At 45.5% G+C, this 16,965-nt stretch overlaps 1 protein-coding gene across 1 annotated transcript in view; it reads right to left on the bottom strand.

Annotated features, from left to right (window-relative positions):
* The window catches only part of LOC126175188 (complex I intermediate-associated protein 30, mitochondrial), a 65,304-nt gene that overhangs the window by 38,883 nt on the left and 9,456 nt on the right, over positions 1 to 16,965 (bottom strand). The window contains exon 2 of the mRNA XM_049921785.1: positions 9,066 to 9,283. Within this exon, the coding sequence (XP_049777742.1) occupies positions 9,066 to 9,283 (218 nt within the window). The remainder of the gene's footprint in view (positions 1 to 9,065; positions 9,284 to 16,965) is intronic.

Here is a 16,965-nt window from a genome sequence, read left to right as displayed (position 1 = left end):
AAAACGAGGAACAGAATAGATCACAGACGATACAGAACAAGAGAAACTGAGACAAAGACAAGACAAAACGAACTAAAGCCACACAGAGTGTGACAGTGGTTGGCCGACCATAGAAATAAAAAAGGAAAAGCCAACCACTTAGTAACACATTAAAAGATCAGTTTAAAATCATAGGCCAAAGGTCAGAATCAACACAAAACAAAATAAAACAGAAACACTCAGATTAAAGAATAAAAACTCCCTGCCCTAATAAAACGTAAAACTAAGGCAGCCATAACAGGGTCATCAGATAAAACGGCAGGGAGCATATCAGGCAGCGCAAATGTCTGCCTGACCACAGCTAAAAGGGGGCAGGCCAACAGAATGTGGGCCACCGTCAAAGCCGCCCCGCAGCGACATACAGGAGGGTCCTCCCGGCGCAGTAAATAACTGTGTGTTAGCCGGGAGTGGCCAATGCGGAGCCAACAAAGGACGACTGAGTCCCTGCGGTTGGCTCGCATGGAGGACCGCCACACAGTCGTCGTCTCCTTAATGGCACGGAGTTTATTGGGTGTAATCCGATCGCGCCATTCAGCGTCCCAAAGCGCAAAAACTTTTCGGCGGAGGACTGCCCGCAAATCAGCCTCTGGGAGGCCAACATCCAGAGATGGTTTACTCGTGGCCTCTTTCGCCAGGCGGTCAACATGTTCATTGCCCGGGATACCGACATGACCAGGGGTCCACACAAAGACCACAGAGCGGCCACAACGCGCAAGAGTATGCAGGGACTCATGGATAGCCATCACCAGACGAGAACGAGGAAAACACTGGTCGAGAGCTCGTAAACCGCTCAGGGAATCGCTACAGATAACAAAGGACTCACCTGAGCAGGAGCGGATATACTCTAGGGCTCGAAAGATGGCGACTAGCTCAGCAGTGTAAACACTGCAGCCAGCCGCCAAGGACCGTTGTTCGGAATGGTCCCCTAGAGTTAGCGCATACCCGACACGACCAGCAACCATCGAACCGTCGGTGTAAACAATTCCAGAGACCTGATACGTGGCCAGGATGGAATAAAAGTGGCGGCGGAAGGCCTCTGGAGGGACCGAGTCCTTCGAGCCCTGTGCCAAGTCGAGCCGAAGGCAAGGGCGAGGAACACACCACGGGGGTGTACGCAGAGGCGCCCGGAAAGGAGGTGGAACAGGGAAAAACCCAAGCCCGCAGAGAAGCTCCTTGACGTGTACGGCGATCGGACAACCCGACCGGGGCCGACGGTCTGGCAGATGGACGACTGACTGCGGGAACAGGACACGATAATTTGGATGCCCGGGCAAGCTTAGAACATGGGCAGCATAAGCGGCCAGCAAACGTTGGCGCCGGAACCGCAGTGGAGGTACACCTGCCTCCACTAGTACGCTGTCCACAGGGCTGGTGCGGAAAGCACCAGTGGCAAGGCGTATCCCGCTGTGGAGAATTGGGTCCAGCACCCGTAACGCAGATGGGGATGCTGAGCCATAAGCCAGGCTCCCATAATCCAGACGGGACTGGATTAACGCCTGGTAGAGCCGCAACAGGGTAGAGCGGTCGGCGCCCCAGCGGGTGTGGCTCAAGCATCTCAGAGCGTTTAGATGCCGCCAACACGTCTGTTTAAGCTGCTGGATATGAGGCAGCCAAGTCAACCGGGCATCGAAAACCACCCCCAAAAACCTGTGGGTCTCCACCACAGCAAGGAGTTCGTTGGCAAGATAAAGCCGCGGCTCAGGATGGACTGTTCGGCGCCGGCAGAAATGCAAAACGCGGGTCTTGGCTGCCGAAAACTGAAACCCATGCGCTACAGCCCAAGACTGCGCCTTACGGATAGCGCCCTGTAGCTGACGTTCAACAGCTGCAATGCCAGTAGAGCTGTAATAAAGGCAGAAGTCATCAGCATACAGGGAAGCAGAGACAGAATTTCCCACGGCCGCAGCGAGCCCGTTAATGGCTATTAAAAACAGGCAGACACTTAAAACAGAACCCTGTGGCACACCGTTCTCCTGGACGTGGGTGGAACTATAGGAGGCTGCGACTTGCACGCGGAAGGTACGATACGACAGGAAATTGCGGATAAAAAGCGGCAGAGGACCCCGAAGACCCCATCCATGAAGCGTAGAAAGGATGTGATGACGCCATGTCGTATCGTACGCCTTCCGCATGTCGAAAAAGACAGCGACCAGGTGCTGACGGCGGGCAAAGGCAGTACGGATGGCCGACTCCAGGCTCACCAGATTGTCGGCGGCGGAGCGGCCTTTCCGGAACCCACCCTGAGGCGGAGCCAGAAGGCCCCGAGACTCCAGTACCCAATTCAAGCGCCGGCTCACCATCCGTTCGAGAAGCTTACAAAGAACGTTGGTGAGGCTAATGGGGCGGTAGCTGTCCACCTCCAGAGGGGTCTTTCCAGGTTTCAAAACGGGGATGACAACGCCTTCCCGCCATTGCGACGGAAACACCCCCTCGACCCAAAGACGGTTGTAAAGATCGAAAAGGCCCCGCTGGCAGTCCACTGAAAGGTGTTTCAGCATCTGACAGTGGATGCCATCTGGCCCAGGAGCGGTATCAGGGCAAGCAGCTAGGGCACTGCGAAATTCCCACTCACTGAATGGAGCATTGTAAGATTCTGGGTGGTTGGTGCGAAACGAAACGCTCCGACGTTCCATCCGCTCTTTAATGGAGCAGAAGGCCTGGGGGTAATTCGCAGAAGCGGAACTCATAGCAAAATGCTCTGCTAAGCGATTGGCAATGACGTCTGAGTCAGTACAAACTGCTCCATTCAGTGAGAGCGCAGGGACGCTGGCAGGGGTCCGATAGCCGTAGACGCGTCGAATCTTGGCCCAGACCTGCGAAGGAGTGACATGGAGGCCAATGGTGGACACATACCGCTCCCAGCACTCCTTCTTGCCTTGGCGGATAAGGAGCCGGGCCCGCGCACGCAGCCGTTTGAAGGCGATAAGGTGGTCTAAGGAGGGATGTCGCTTGTGACGCTGGAGCGCCCGCCGGCGATCTTTAATCGCTTCAGCGATCTCAGGCGACCACCAAGGCACAGCCTTCCGCCGAAGGGACCCAGAAGATCGGGGAATGGCAGATTCGGCGGCAGTAACGATGCCGGTGGTGACCGATTGAACCACCGCATCAATGTCGTCATTAGAGAGAGACTCAAGAGCGGCAGTGGAGGAGAACAAGTCCCAGTCAGCCTTATTCATAGCCCATCTGCTAGGGCGCCCAGAAGAGTGACGCTGTGGTAGTGACAGAAAGATCGGAAAGTGGTCACTACCACACAGGTCGTCATGCACACTCCATTGGACAGACGGTAAGAGGCTAGGGCTACAGATTGAAAGGTCAATGGCGGAGTATGTGCCATGCACCACACTGAAGTGTGTGAAGGCACCATCATTTAAAATCGAGAGATCGAGCTGCGACAATAAATGCTCAACGATGACGCCTCGACCTGTTGCCACTGACCCACCCCACAGAGGGTTATGGGCGTTGAAGTCGCCCAATAGCAAGAAAGGTGGCGGCAATTGGGCTATCAGCGCAGCCAGGACATGCTGCGAGACATCACCATCCGGTGGAAGGTAAAGACTGCAGACGGTAACAGCCTTTGGCGTCCACACCCGAACAGCGACAGCCTCTAAAGGTGTTTGGAGAGGGACAGACTCGCTGTGCAGAGTGTGAAGGACATAGAGGCAGACGCCACCCGACACCCTTTCATATGCTGCCCGGTTCTTATAATCACCCTGATAGCCACGGAGGACGGGGGTTCGCATTGCTGGAAACCAAGTTTCCTGAAGAGCAATGCAGAAGAAAGGGTGAAGGCTGATAAGTTGTTGGAGCTCAGCTAGATGGTAGAAAAAACCGCCGCAGTTCCACTGGAGGATGATATTGTCCATGGCTGAGAAAGGCGTGAAAGGACTGGGAAGGCAATTTACGCCGCTTGTTCAATCACTGCCACCGATTCAGTACCCGTACGAGAGGCATCCATGGCGTCTGAGGGACCAGCGAGATCAAGGTCCTCAGCGGACGCTAGAATCTCGACTTCATCCCCAGACGCTGAGCGCGAAAGGTGCGGTGGGGTTGGTGCCACCGCAAGTTCTTTGGCCTTAGAGGTCTTTCTCTTGGACTTCTCTCGCTGAACCTTGGGTTGCACCGGCTGGGAAGGCTTCACCGATTCAGTCTCCGGGACAGAGGAGGATCGTGAAGCCCTACGCCCGGCCGCTGGTGAGGACTTATGCCACTGGCGGCCGTCATCCTTCCCGCTGGTGGAACCCTGGGAAGGGAGGGTCCCAAGGGAACTCTTACGGGCGAGAGTAGCTGAAGAAGTTAGACGCTTCTCTGGCTGAGAAGCGGGGACGGACGTCCCCGACGGGTGGGAGGAGGTTGCTCCTGAGGTAGGTGGTGCAGGAGCAACCGGTTGGGTAGAGCCCCCCACGGGCAAGGGGGCAGGAGGAGTCTTACTGCTTATCGAGCTGGCTGGAAGTCTCGAAACTGATGGGGCTAGCACAGTTGTCGTAGCAGCTGCATAAGAAGATGTCATTCTCACAGGATGGAGTCTGTCATATTTCCTTTTGGCCTCAGTATAGGTCAGCCGGTCCAGGGTCTTATATTCCATGATTTTGCGCTCTTTCTGAAAGACTTTGCAGTCAGGCAAGCAAGGTGAATGGTGCTCCCCGCAGTTGACACAGATGGGAGGCGGGGCACATGGAGTATCGGGATGAGACGGGCGTCCGCAATCTCGACATGTGAGGCTGGAAGTGCAGCGGGAAGACATATGGCCGAACTTCCAGCACTTGAAGCACCGCATCAGGGGAGGAATATAGGGCCTGACGTCACATCGGTAGACCATCACCTTGACCTTTTCCGGTAACGTATCACCCTCGAAGGCCAAGATGAAGGCACCGGTAGCTATCTGATTTTCCTTCGGACCCCGATGAACGCGCCGGACGAAATGTACACCCCTGCGCTCTAAGTTGGCGCGCAGCTCGTCATCAGACTGCAAAAGAAGGTCCTTATGGTAAATAACTCCCTGAACCATATTTAAACTCTTATGCGGCGTGATCGTAACAGCAACATCCCCCAACTTGTCACAAGCAAGCAACCGTCGTGACTGGGCAGAGGATGCCGTTTGGATCAGGACCGATCCAGAGCGCATTTTTGACAAGCCCTCCACCTCCCCAAACTTGTTCTCTAAATGCTCGACGAAGAACTGAGGCTTTGTGGAGAGAAAAGACTCCTCATCAGCTCTCGTACAAACTAAGAATCGGGGCGAATAACTATTACCTCCATCCTGAGACTTACGCTCCTCCCACGGTGTGGCCAGAGAGGGGAACGTTTTCGGATTGTATTTTTCAGCATTAAATTGAGCCCGAGAACGCTTAGAGACTGCTGGCGGCTGGCCGCCAGCAAGAGATGATGTACCACGCTTCATTGCGGGTCATCCGCCCTGATGCCACCTACTCCGACCAAGGGCCCTCCCCACGGGCGCCACCCAGCCGCAGCAATAGCCACCTGGCAGGATGTCCATTGCCGGGAGTCCTGATGCCCCAGGGAGACGGGCATCTACCCCTTGGCATACGTGGGGAGTTAACGGTGCAGGCATCAGTAGAGCGATCCCTGTGTTGTCAGGGGGCTACAACCAAGAGGGTACATGGCGGCCCCACCACAACGGACTGGCTACCGTGCTGGATCTTAGGTGCAAAACTGTCCAAGGTCGTCGTCGCAGTTAAAAGAAACACTGCAGAGTGCAGCGTGGGAATCGCACCCAGGGACGTATCCTCGCCCAAGAGATGGAAAACGAGCGGGACACCATTGCAACGACGAAAAAGCCGGCTAAAGGTCTCAATGCACGACGGATACAGTGCACCACGTAAGGCGCCCTTCCCCAATTGGCTCGCTCTTCGGAATAATTTAGAAAGATGGAGGTCAAACCCGAGAGGGGACCATCACATAAGGCCGAAACATTTGAGACTCCTTTTAGTCGCCTCTTACGACAGGCAGGAATACCGCGGGCCTATTCTAACCCCCGAACCCGCAGGGGGGGGACACCTTGAGACTGAGAGGTTTTTATAGAGGTTTTTACCATCCTCGCTATCCGGGAAGTCAAACCAAGATCCCCATTCCCTGCGACACACAACATTCCACTGTCACACCATACAGTGGTTGTTGAAGCATGACCAGAGCTTACGGTAACAGGAGATTGGCAGCGCTTACCAGTCCCCAGCTCAGGAACCCCAAGGTTTCCAAGCCCATACTCAGCAAACAAATGCTGAACCCCTGCGGGCTTATTGTCTTTCGGAAGCTGTTTGTGCGAGACTCTTTTGGAGGTTGTCAGACAAGAAATGTATATTCCACCAATGTACATGCTAATTGGTCACAATATAAGACAAGAAACGTGGTATACTCTGTGTTTTAGTTAAAAATTAGTACATCAGCAACTCTGACTGCTGGGACTTTCTGAAGTAACAATCTCCGAGGATATCAAAGTCGAGTATCTCATCATATGGAGCAGCTAAGTTATTATGTGAACTTTCCTTAACTTTTCTAGTTTTCACTCATCTTTGTACTTGTGAATGATGGAGGCCCAAACTATTAAGTTGCTCTGATGGTATGACTGTGAATTCACTATTACAACTGTCCTATTATAGATAGAACTATAGAAACTGTATATTTTATTCTCACTCAGTGTCAGTGGCAATTAAAATGCTTCCCACCTCTCACACATTTAAGGGTAGAATTTTAGAATCCAGAAGTCTAAATAAGAGTTGATAGGAAAACAAAATGGCAAATCAGAATTGACTAGATGAGAAATCCAACACTACTATAGCAGGCATGAGTATGGCAAAGATAGATGCAACCTACTGGTAATTAAAGAGAAGGTGGCAAGCTAGTACTCTAAGTAAAGAAGGGAAGGCAGGAAGATGGAAAGAATATACAGAAGAGCTACATAAAGGAAACAAATTTGTAAGTCGACATTACAGAAAGGGAAAAGGAAGTAGATCAGATAATAGAAGATATAGATACTGTAGGAAGAATCTGACAGAACACTGAAAGACCTAAATAAAAAAAATTAAAAAACATCTATTCCACCTGGTATGTAAGTATATGAGAGACATGAAAGAGCATCAGACTTCAAGAAGAATGTCATGGTTGCACGATACTGACACGAACTATTTACAGAAGAATGGAAAACTGAATGGAGCCAAATTTGGGGAAAATGAGTTTACATTCGAAGAAATGCAAGTAGTTAGGAGGCGATACTCACCCTACGACTTATCTTAGAAGATAGGTTAAGGAAAAACAAACATATTCTTATAGCATTTGTAGAGTTAGGGAAAGATTTTGACATTGTTGACTGAAATACGTTCTTTGAAATTCTGAAGGTAGCAAAGGTAAAATACATAGAGCAATAGGTTATCTACAACTTCTACCAAATCTAGAGTGCAGTGATTAGAGGGAAAGAGAATGAAAGGGAAGCAGTGGCTGAGAAGGGAGTGAGACAGTGTTGTAGATCATCCCCGATGTTGTTCAATCTGTACATTCAGCAAGAAATAAAGTAAACCAACAAGAAGTCTGGAAGGGATTAAAGCACAAGCAGAAGGAAAATAAAACTTCTGAGACTTGCCAATGACAATGTAATTCTATTATAGACAGCAAAGGAACTCTAAGATCATTGAATGGAACAGGTAGTGTCTTGAAAAAGAGATTATGAGATGAATAATTATCAGAAGTAAAACAAGAGTAATAAAATGTAGCTGAATTAAATGCCGCATGAATTAGATTAGGGGACGAGACACTGAAACTAGCAGATGAGTTATGCTATTTGGGCAGAAAGATAATGGATGATGACTGATGTTGAAAGGATATAATATGTGGATGACAATAATGAGAAAAGCATTTCAGAAAAATAGAAATTTGTTAACAACGAATGTCTAGAGCACAGCCTTGTACAGAATTGAAACGTGGACAATAAGCAGTTCAGAAAGTAGCGAATGTAACCTTTTGACATGTGGTGCTATAGAAGAGTGCTGAAGATTAGGATGGATAGATTGACTCACCAATTAGGAGATAATGAACTGAGTTATAAATAAAATAAATTTATGTTACTACTTAACTAAAAAAAGCGATCAATTGATATGTCACATTCTGAGCCATCAAGGAACAGTTGGTTTGGTAACGGAAGCAAGTGTGGGGAATTGCAGAGGAAGACCAAGGCTTGACTAAAGTAAGCAGGTTCAAATAGATATAGGCTGCAGCAATTATGCAGAGATGAAGAGGCTTGCACATAATAGACTAGCTTGGAGAGCTGCACAAAATTAATCTACAGATAGATAACAACAACAAACTGAAATATGAATGGCAGAATCAGATTGCTCCCTGGGTGTTTTTTGGTCAATTTGCTATAAGAATCTGATTACTGTTCAGTACAATATCCACAAATGTTGATATTTAATCAATATTTCATCCAAAGAAATGTTACAATCATCACACAAAATTTCAGTTGGTATATAAACATACATTGGTTTCAAATGAGCAGAATTAAAGCATTCTTCACATACACTTGAGATGATATTCTTCAGAATCATACTCAAGGATGTGCCATAATCAAATGACACCTAATATGGAAATAAGTGTGAGATTTTTGAACAGTACTTACCTTTAACAAAGGATAAAATTAATACTGTCCATAAACACATATAACTAGATGACAGTATTCCAGTTTTCAGAACTATTAGTTCTCTTCAAGTTGGGGGGGGGGGGGGGGGGGGGGGATGTTTGTTGAACGTAAAGAAACAGGTGTCCCCATTCATCTTGGGGTCTAAAATGACCTGGTCTTCCTTTTTAACCTTCTCCAAGCTATCCCCCTCTCTTCCCCATGGAGGGTACTAATAGTTTCAAGAGTTACGATACTGTTGTGTACTTTTATATGCCTCTAACGGTAGAACTAAATCTTTTAGCCCCTGAAATTAAGTCTGACCAACAATTCTGGCTCAAAATTTTATAGTTTTCTCAAGTGAATTTTCTTTCTTATAGGATTCTAGAGAATGTCATTTTATTACCTGTGGGCGCACTGATTTCATATTGCAGTATCCAGACTTCTTTATTCGACCATCTTTTGGAACTTCACAACTGAGAGAACCTGAGAAGACAGCTGTCCCATCAGCACTGATGTTCAAATCACATTTACTATACCCTTCTTTGTGATCACTATCAGCTGTCGTAACCCACTGATGCAAGATATGTGGCGAGTCAAATTTCCATAAGATATCTGTTTCTCCTGAAAAGCAAAGCAAAATCTTGAACAACTCTCACAACCACATAACACAGTGCTGCATGCAATGCACTTATATTCAAGAACACCATTCCGTATTCACTTGTCACATCTGCAAGCAGACTAAAATTCGAATTATTCAGATGACCAGTCCACATGACACATAGAGTGAATCAAAACTACATTTTAACATTGCCTTATGTCTTCTAAAGTGCATCAAAGTTCTCCTGTTAACTGTAAGATATATGTTCATAAGACAAGGATGTAATGAAGACAGTGAAAAGATCACAGCCTAATGGATGTTGCAAGACAATGAGAAGAGCACTGCCTGAGTAAGGAAAAATACAGGACATGAATACCTACCTGACTCACATTTTTATCTTGACAGCACAGTGCAAAATATTAATCTATTTTCAAACATTCATGGACCAAATGGAAAATGACCATCAGACATTACAAAAAAGCAACAATTATTACTAAAGTATTGAATTACAGATTATTTAGAAATAAAGGAGATGCCTCACTGAAAGGCAGAAGTGCTGTGTTGCCAATACATACATAAAAGAAAGGTAGGCATCCCTGAACCATCTCCATTCCCTCTGCAAAATACTGTTACTATGCAATCCTCACTACCTACACCTCATCATCCAAACTGAAATCCTGTCACTCCAACACCTAGAAGAATATTCCAAAATATTCCAAACACTGCCTCCACACGTTATACAGCCTGCTGACATCCTACTCCCACCTTGGGGCACCGCTATCCAATCCCCATACAACCCACAGTGTTCATCCTCATCAACTTCTCATAGCACCCAGGTCCTGCCTAGCTGACCTTTTCAACCAACCACATCCTCCAAAACCTCATACCAACTTTCCACGAAATCCAGAACGCAACACTCCCAAAACACTGTTGTTAATCTCTCCACCAAAATCTTCAGCCCCACAAAAGTTTCATTCATATCCAAAGGCCTCACACCCAGCCCTACTCCCAGGTTGAACCATGTTGGATTTGTGGAGGACCTGCTCGCTTTCTCCCTCTCCCTACAGTGGAAACACTTCTTTGCCACCGACACCTCCAACCAATCCAATCACAACCTGCCTGTCCTAACTCATATCACCATCCAACCATGACCTTCACATACTCCCACCTAACCATCAGCTGGTCAGCTTCCAGGAATTTATAACTTCCAACCTGGCCTCACTATCCACCCCCAGGTTCCTAACTAAGAACAGTAACCACCCATTGGAAGAAAGGACTGCCCCACACAACCTAAAAGTGGATCCTGACCTGATTATCCTCCCGGCAGACAAAGATCGCACCACTGCTGTGATGAACTGGATTGATAACCTGGCAGAGGGCCTCCACCAGTTGTCAGACACCTGCACCTACAAGCTCTTCCAAAGTGACCCCATCCCAGAAATCTAACATACCCTCCATCTCTGCTCAAATCCTTAGGCCCTTCCCAGAACCTCTTCCCTGAATGCATCTCCCTCTTCAGCCCAACACCAGCCTGCACATCCACCTTCTACATGCTCCCCAAAATTACAAACCTAACTATTATGGATGCCACATTGTGACTGGTTACAGGGCCCTCACCGGAAGAATCTTGGCCTTTATTGATCAACATCTTCAACCAATTGTCCAAATCCTTGCCTCCCACATTAAAGATACTAACCACTTCCTACACCGGCTCTCCACCACCCCCAACATTCTTACCTCCTAGAGCCCTAATCGTCACTGTTGATGCAACCTTCCTACACCAAAATCCCTCATTGTCCAAGGCCTTGCCGCAATTCAATACTACCTCTTCCAATGCTCTGCAGGTTCCCAATCCACCACTTCATTCCTCGTGCACCTAACCAACTACATCCTGAGCTATAAGTACTTCACCTTTGAAGGGAAAGTATACAAACAAATTCATGGCACATGCCATAGGCACCCACATGACACCCTCCTACACCGAACTCTTCATGGCTACCTAGAGAAAACTTTCCTAGCTTCCCAAAACCCAAACCCCTGTCTGGTTCAGGTTTGTTGATGCCATCTTTATTATCTGGACCCCAGGCCAGGACACCTTACCCTCATTCCTCCACAACCTGAACACCTTCTCTCCCATATACTTCACCTGATCCTCCTCCATCCATTATGCCACCTTCCTAAATGTCAGTCTTCCCTCAGACAGCTCCATCCACATCTCAGTCCACATCAAATCCACCAATCACCAAAAAAATCCCTCCCATGCAGTCTCGCCACCCGTGGTAGATGGATCTGCAGTGATTAGAGCTCCCTCGTCCAGTCTGCTGAATGCCTCACAAGCCCCTTGACAGACAGACAATACCCTCCAGATGTAATTCACAAACAGATCTCCCGTACCATATCCTCACACACATCTGGGCCTCACATCCATACCAAGGACCAATCACAAAAGAATTCCCCCCCCCCCCTCTTTGTCACTCAATACTACCCTGGACTGAAGCAACTGAACCACATCCTTCATCACGGATTTGATTGTCTATCATCGTGCCCTGTTCCGCCACCCACACCAGCTCCACTAATCCATCCCTATGCTCCTCCCACCCCCGATATCCTGCCACAGAGATCATACGCCTGTGGAAGACCCAAATGCAAGACATGCCCAATCCAACGAACGACCCAGCACCATCTACCCAAGTCCCGTCACAGGCTTTTCCTACCCTATCAGACGCCAGGCCAACTGTGAAAGCGCCTATGCTGCATAACAGCTATGCTACAAGCACTGCACAGCGTTTTACATTGGTATGACAACCAACCAACTGTCAACTGGAATGAACGGCCACCAGCAAACTGTTGCCAAAAACAAGGTGGACCACCCAGTAGCACGACATGCAGCAGAGCACAACATGCAAGATTTCAATGGCTGCTTCACAACATGTGCCACCTGGATCCTCCCCACCACCACCAGCTTTTCTGAGCTGCACAGATGGGAGCTGTCCTTACAGCACATCCTCCGCTCCTGTAACTTTCCTGGCCTAAACCTAAGGTAAATCGATGCCCCCCCCACCTCCTCCACGAGTGAGTGAGTGGATGTTAGACACACACAATCATCTGCCCCTGCTCCATTTGTGTCCCCACACCAGTTAGTTGTGTGCTGATATTTCACACCCCGGTCTATGAAACTGTGTGCTCAGCCATCTGCATCCTCAGCTAGTCCACAGGCACCTCCTCACTCTCCCGCAAGCCGCTTCTCCGTAACCCCCTCCTTGCTTCCCACCTCTCTTCATCCCCCACCGCACCCCAACCCATGCCCCCACTGAACATAATGTTGGGGGGTCAGACAGGCGAGTGCACTTAACTGAGTGAGTGTGCGTTTGTGTGCATGCTTTTCCAACAAGCTTGAATAAGGAAGAGCATTCGAAAAGCTAGCCAAGCTCTGTACCTTTTGTTTCTCTATATATCAATGATGCAGCGCTTCTACCTTTCGGTGAGTCGTCTCATTTATTCCTAAATGATCCATACTGAATTACAGTTTATATGTCTATTCAAAAATTAACTGCACATACATAAGTGAGAATAAATGTGGAACAAATGGAGTCCGAGTATTTTATGCAATTTGTTTTTAAAAAGGTTGGTAAGCCCACACACTCCTTCATTGTATACAAGTTGCTTTCAAACATCAGTCAGATATGTGACTGCAAGGGAAAAAGAGGTGTATAGTTTGTGGTTTTGTTCATCCCAAATTGAAAAGGTATGGACTTCCTGCTGATGTCTCACCATAATCACCATACTGATGCAACACAACACATTCAACAACCATAATGCCACACACATGTGATCACCCACTTTGGAGGTAATGGGAGGTCAGCAAGATCACACAATTTATTGGTTCATGATTTCTTTTCACAGGTGTGTCTGGAAAGAAGTGCACAGGGAAAATTGTGCATGGAAGAGGAATTAAAAATGCCATTTGTCAAGAAATGATAATTCTACTTTCCATAACTCTGTAAATGTCAGGCTGCTTGGGCATTTTGTGTACATCCAATACAAACCTAAGTGGTCTAATAATAAAGATGTTCCTGTGTGTAGCATTTTAACATTATAGTTGTCCACAGTGACTGTTGTGTTGACTGTCAACTTTTATTCTGAAATGAGTGATGAAGCAATTCCAGGCCCATCAAGCATATCAAATAAGCATCATTACTTCTATGTGTCACTTAAACTTTCTTACCACACAAAAGCAAATCACAAGTGTAATACTAGAACTACATGAGAAGGTCTTCTTTCATCCTACACTGCTCCCTCACCCCACTACAATCAGTGTACTGGATAGAGGCTGCCTCCTCTGCCTCCACAAACCTTCTGTTAATGCTCAACAAAAATTCTATTAATAGTATGAGTGTTGTATCTTGCAAATACACCAACTATGCAGAATTCAAAACTATGAGTTTTTCTACCTCATCCATAAAAAAAAGAGTGGATATCACACTTTTTATGGTAATGATAGAAACCTCCTGCACAATACGTGACATTCTTTGCCTAAGGAAAGTATTCCTGAAGAAAAATATCATGAAATTTGAGGAAACTTTTGTAAATTATGGCAACTGGCTGACAATGAAACTAAATTTTCATATGAGTACTGTAAGAATATGCTAGCACAGAATCACATTAAGGCAGTTTATACATCTAGATAACAATTCATCCTAATACAGCAAAATGGGTAGTATGAGAGTTAGACAGTGTTATCATGAACAGCATATCAGGTAGGCTTATACAAGGACTTCTAAGTTCCTTTATGAAGTAAACGATAACAGTGTTTAAAATCAAATTTTGATAAATATTGAATAAAGCACCATGAGATATATGTTTTTGTTTGTAAAGAGTGAACATAATTTATAGCTCTTATTTCATAACTGGGAAATGAAACAGTAATTTTAACACTAAGTATAAAGACGAAAATACACGGTATAATTACAGTAATTATGAAGTACTAGTTATGGACATTCTGAAGTGACTTCAGAAATGCTTAAACAATAATTCACTGTATATGCAGCCATCACAGCAAAAGATAATTAGTTTCTCCTATGATGTATTTGATACTACTTTATCTGTAGTAATAATGTAATGCCAATATGAATGGGTGCAGTCACAATATGAACACTGATGTTTTCTTTGAAACTGACAGTGTGTGGAGATACTTTTGAATTTCCTTATTCAATTTTATGAACAGAGACATATTCTCACTGTAGGCTGTCATTAATCTTCAACTTATGGAACAAAGATACATAGTTTTTCAAGCCAATTCCTGTGTATATGCATTTCACCAAACATGGCATGCTGTTTTCTAATGTTAATAAATGCACAGTTGTAGATTTCCAATCGCAATTTAAATTTATTGATGAGTTTCAGACAAACAGGGGTGACATAAGAGACTGCTGAAAAATAAAGTTATTCCAGTCACAGAGATCACTAATGCCTGAAGTGACGGGCCAGAGGAATGATATCTAAGGTGCTTCATGTATTTACATTTTCTATTATCAGTAATTTTTAGCAGAGTGTGGATTCCCCTGAGAAAAGTATATGTGGCATAGAGAGCAATTTCAGTGTTAACAGAATGTTATGCAGAAGCTTTTGAGTTGATCTAAATGCCAGTTTTTTTTCAAGGCATTTGAGTGGATAGCATCACAACAAATGGTGGCTTCAGAAGGCAATACTAAGCAGTGTAATGGGTATCGGTGATGTAATGACAATGAGAATCACCAATCAATCAAAAGGAGCTCATGACTGGCTGAAACTGTATAATTTTTAGGGAGCTTGTCAGGTTTCAGGCATTAGTGAGTAATGTGTGAAGATTTGCACACTGAAGTGATCTGTGTGCGGCTCCATTGGGTCATGCAAAGTTATAGCTTAAGTGTAAAGAGAGAGCATGAGGTCAATGTTCCAACACCTTTCATGGACAGCAAATAAGTTACGAACCACTGAAGAGTTGAAATTATAATCTATAATGAGCAATTGAATTGCATAAAGTGTGAGTTTCTAACACACAACAGGTGATGGTGTTTTATTGGCTTAAGACTTAACCAAGTATTAACAGCTGCAAAATAATCTGGTGAACATTACTAGCTCCTAAAGACACTTGCACCATTTGCTTCTAATACGAGTGATAGTTATGAAGTTTTATTCATCAATTTGAAAAATGAAGCTGTGACCATGAAACCTGGTGATGGTGTTAGTTGTTCTCCATATATTCACTCTTAAATGTAGCCAATTTTTCCCAACAATGGGTGATTTGGCATAGGCTTTTGTTGAAGAAGTCTGAATTTTGGGTGTTCAGAAAATGTTCAAACTCGAAAGCTATCTCATTGTCATTCTAGAAATGCATACCATGCAATGGTTTCTCATTCAAGGAAAGACAAAAAAAAGGCACTGGGTATAAAAGGGGGGAAGCATATTTGATAGCCCAATGAAGCAGATTGTGTGACTGTGTCCTGTACGGAAAGAGCTGGGGCATTGTTGTGAAGAAAAAATATTCCCTCACATAGTTTCCCATTGACACTTCATCTACATGGCCTCCTGTAATCATGTCAGGAGTTTTTGGCACTACACTACTCTGACTGTTTTCTCCATTATGAGCATAATCTGTTAGCACAATACCATAGCAGTCCCAAACGACTCAGTGTCACCTTACTTGATGAAGTTTGTGTCTTCACCTTTTTTGGCAGTGCTGAATCCACATGTTCCCTCCCACCGCCTGCTTTGTCTTTATAACACTGTACAACAGTTCTTTATTTCATCAAAGGAAAGACAAAAGAGTCACTGGGTGCTATTTCAGGTGAAAAGAAGGGGAAGGCATATTTGATAGCCCAATAAAGCAGATTGTGTTACTTTGTATTGTATGGAAAGAGCTGTGGTATCATGAAGAAGTTTTTAAGGAGCCAAATGCCCAACCACCAAAGGCATGAGAAAGCTCAATCAAATCCTTCTCCAGGGGTTTGATTACTTCTTATTATGCCATATGATGAGGTACACCCTTGCCAAAGCCATACCCTCATCCACAATGCATTATTGCATTGTTCACCCATTCTTCACAATACCCTATGCCATATTTTCTCTAAAACCTACACAAAAACAGTTGTTCACCTATGGATGTTCAAGATGAAAGACATGTCCAGTACACCAATCCATCATCACCACCTACTGAAGTCTACTCACAGCCACTTCCTGTCCAATCAAAGATAAGGCCATGTGTGAAAGCAGACATGTCATTTCTTCTGGTAAAAAAGTTGCAGAAGAAATTAGTTAGATGCTTGTCCCCAAAACATTTCTCCAGACAAAATTGTAGAAACTATGTATAGAGACTGCATCCTCACTACCCACCTATAAAACAAGTATTATCTTAAGACAAACCATACAGTTTTATTAACAACAGACATACCTGTAAAGGGGTGATAACCACTTTGAAATGAAATAATCTAATTTACTGAAGAAGATCTTATACGTGTTGGCATATTTTGTACAATTGTATTGAGAATTACCTGACAGTTGAGAGTTGTAAGTGGATAGGCTGTCATAACTTCAAAAAATGGGAAACACATTTTAAAAAATAAGTTAAAAGACAACTTCAAGGCTGCCACAAGCTTCCCCAAGTGAAATTCCCTGAAATTTCCAGACAAGTTTTAGCATTTTTCCCTGACAAGTTTTGAGATGTCAA

Source organism: Schistocerca cancellata, chromosome 1 (genome assembly GCF_023864275.1).
Source record: "Schistocerca cancellata isolate TAMUIC-IGC-003103 chromosome 1, iqSchCanc2.1, whole genome shotgun sequence".
Taxonomy (NCBI): Eukaryota; Metazoa; Arthropoda; class Insecta; order Orthoptera; family Acrididae; genus Schistocerca; species Schistocerca cancellata.
This window is presented reverse-complemented; position numbering and strand designations above follow the sequence as displayed.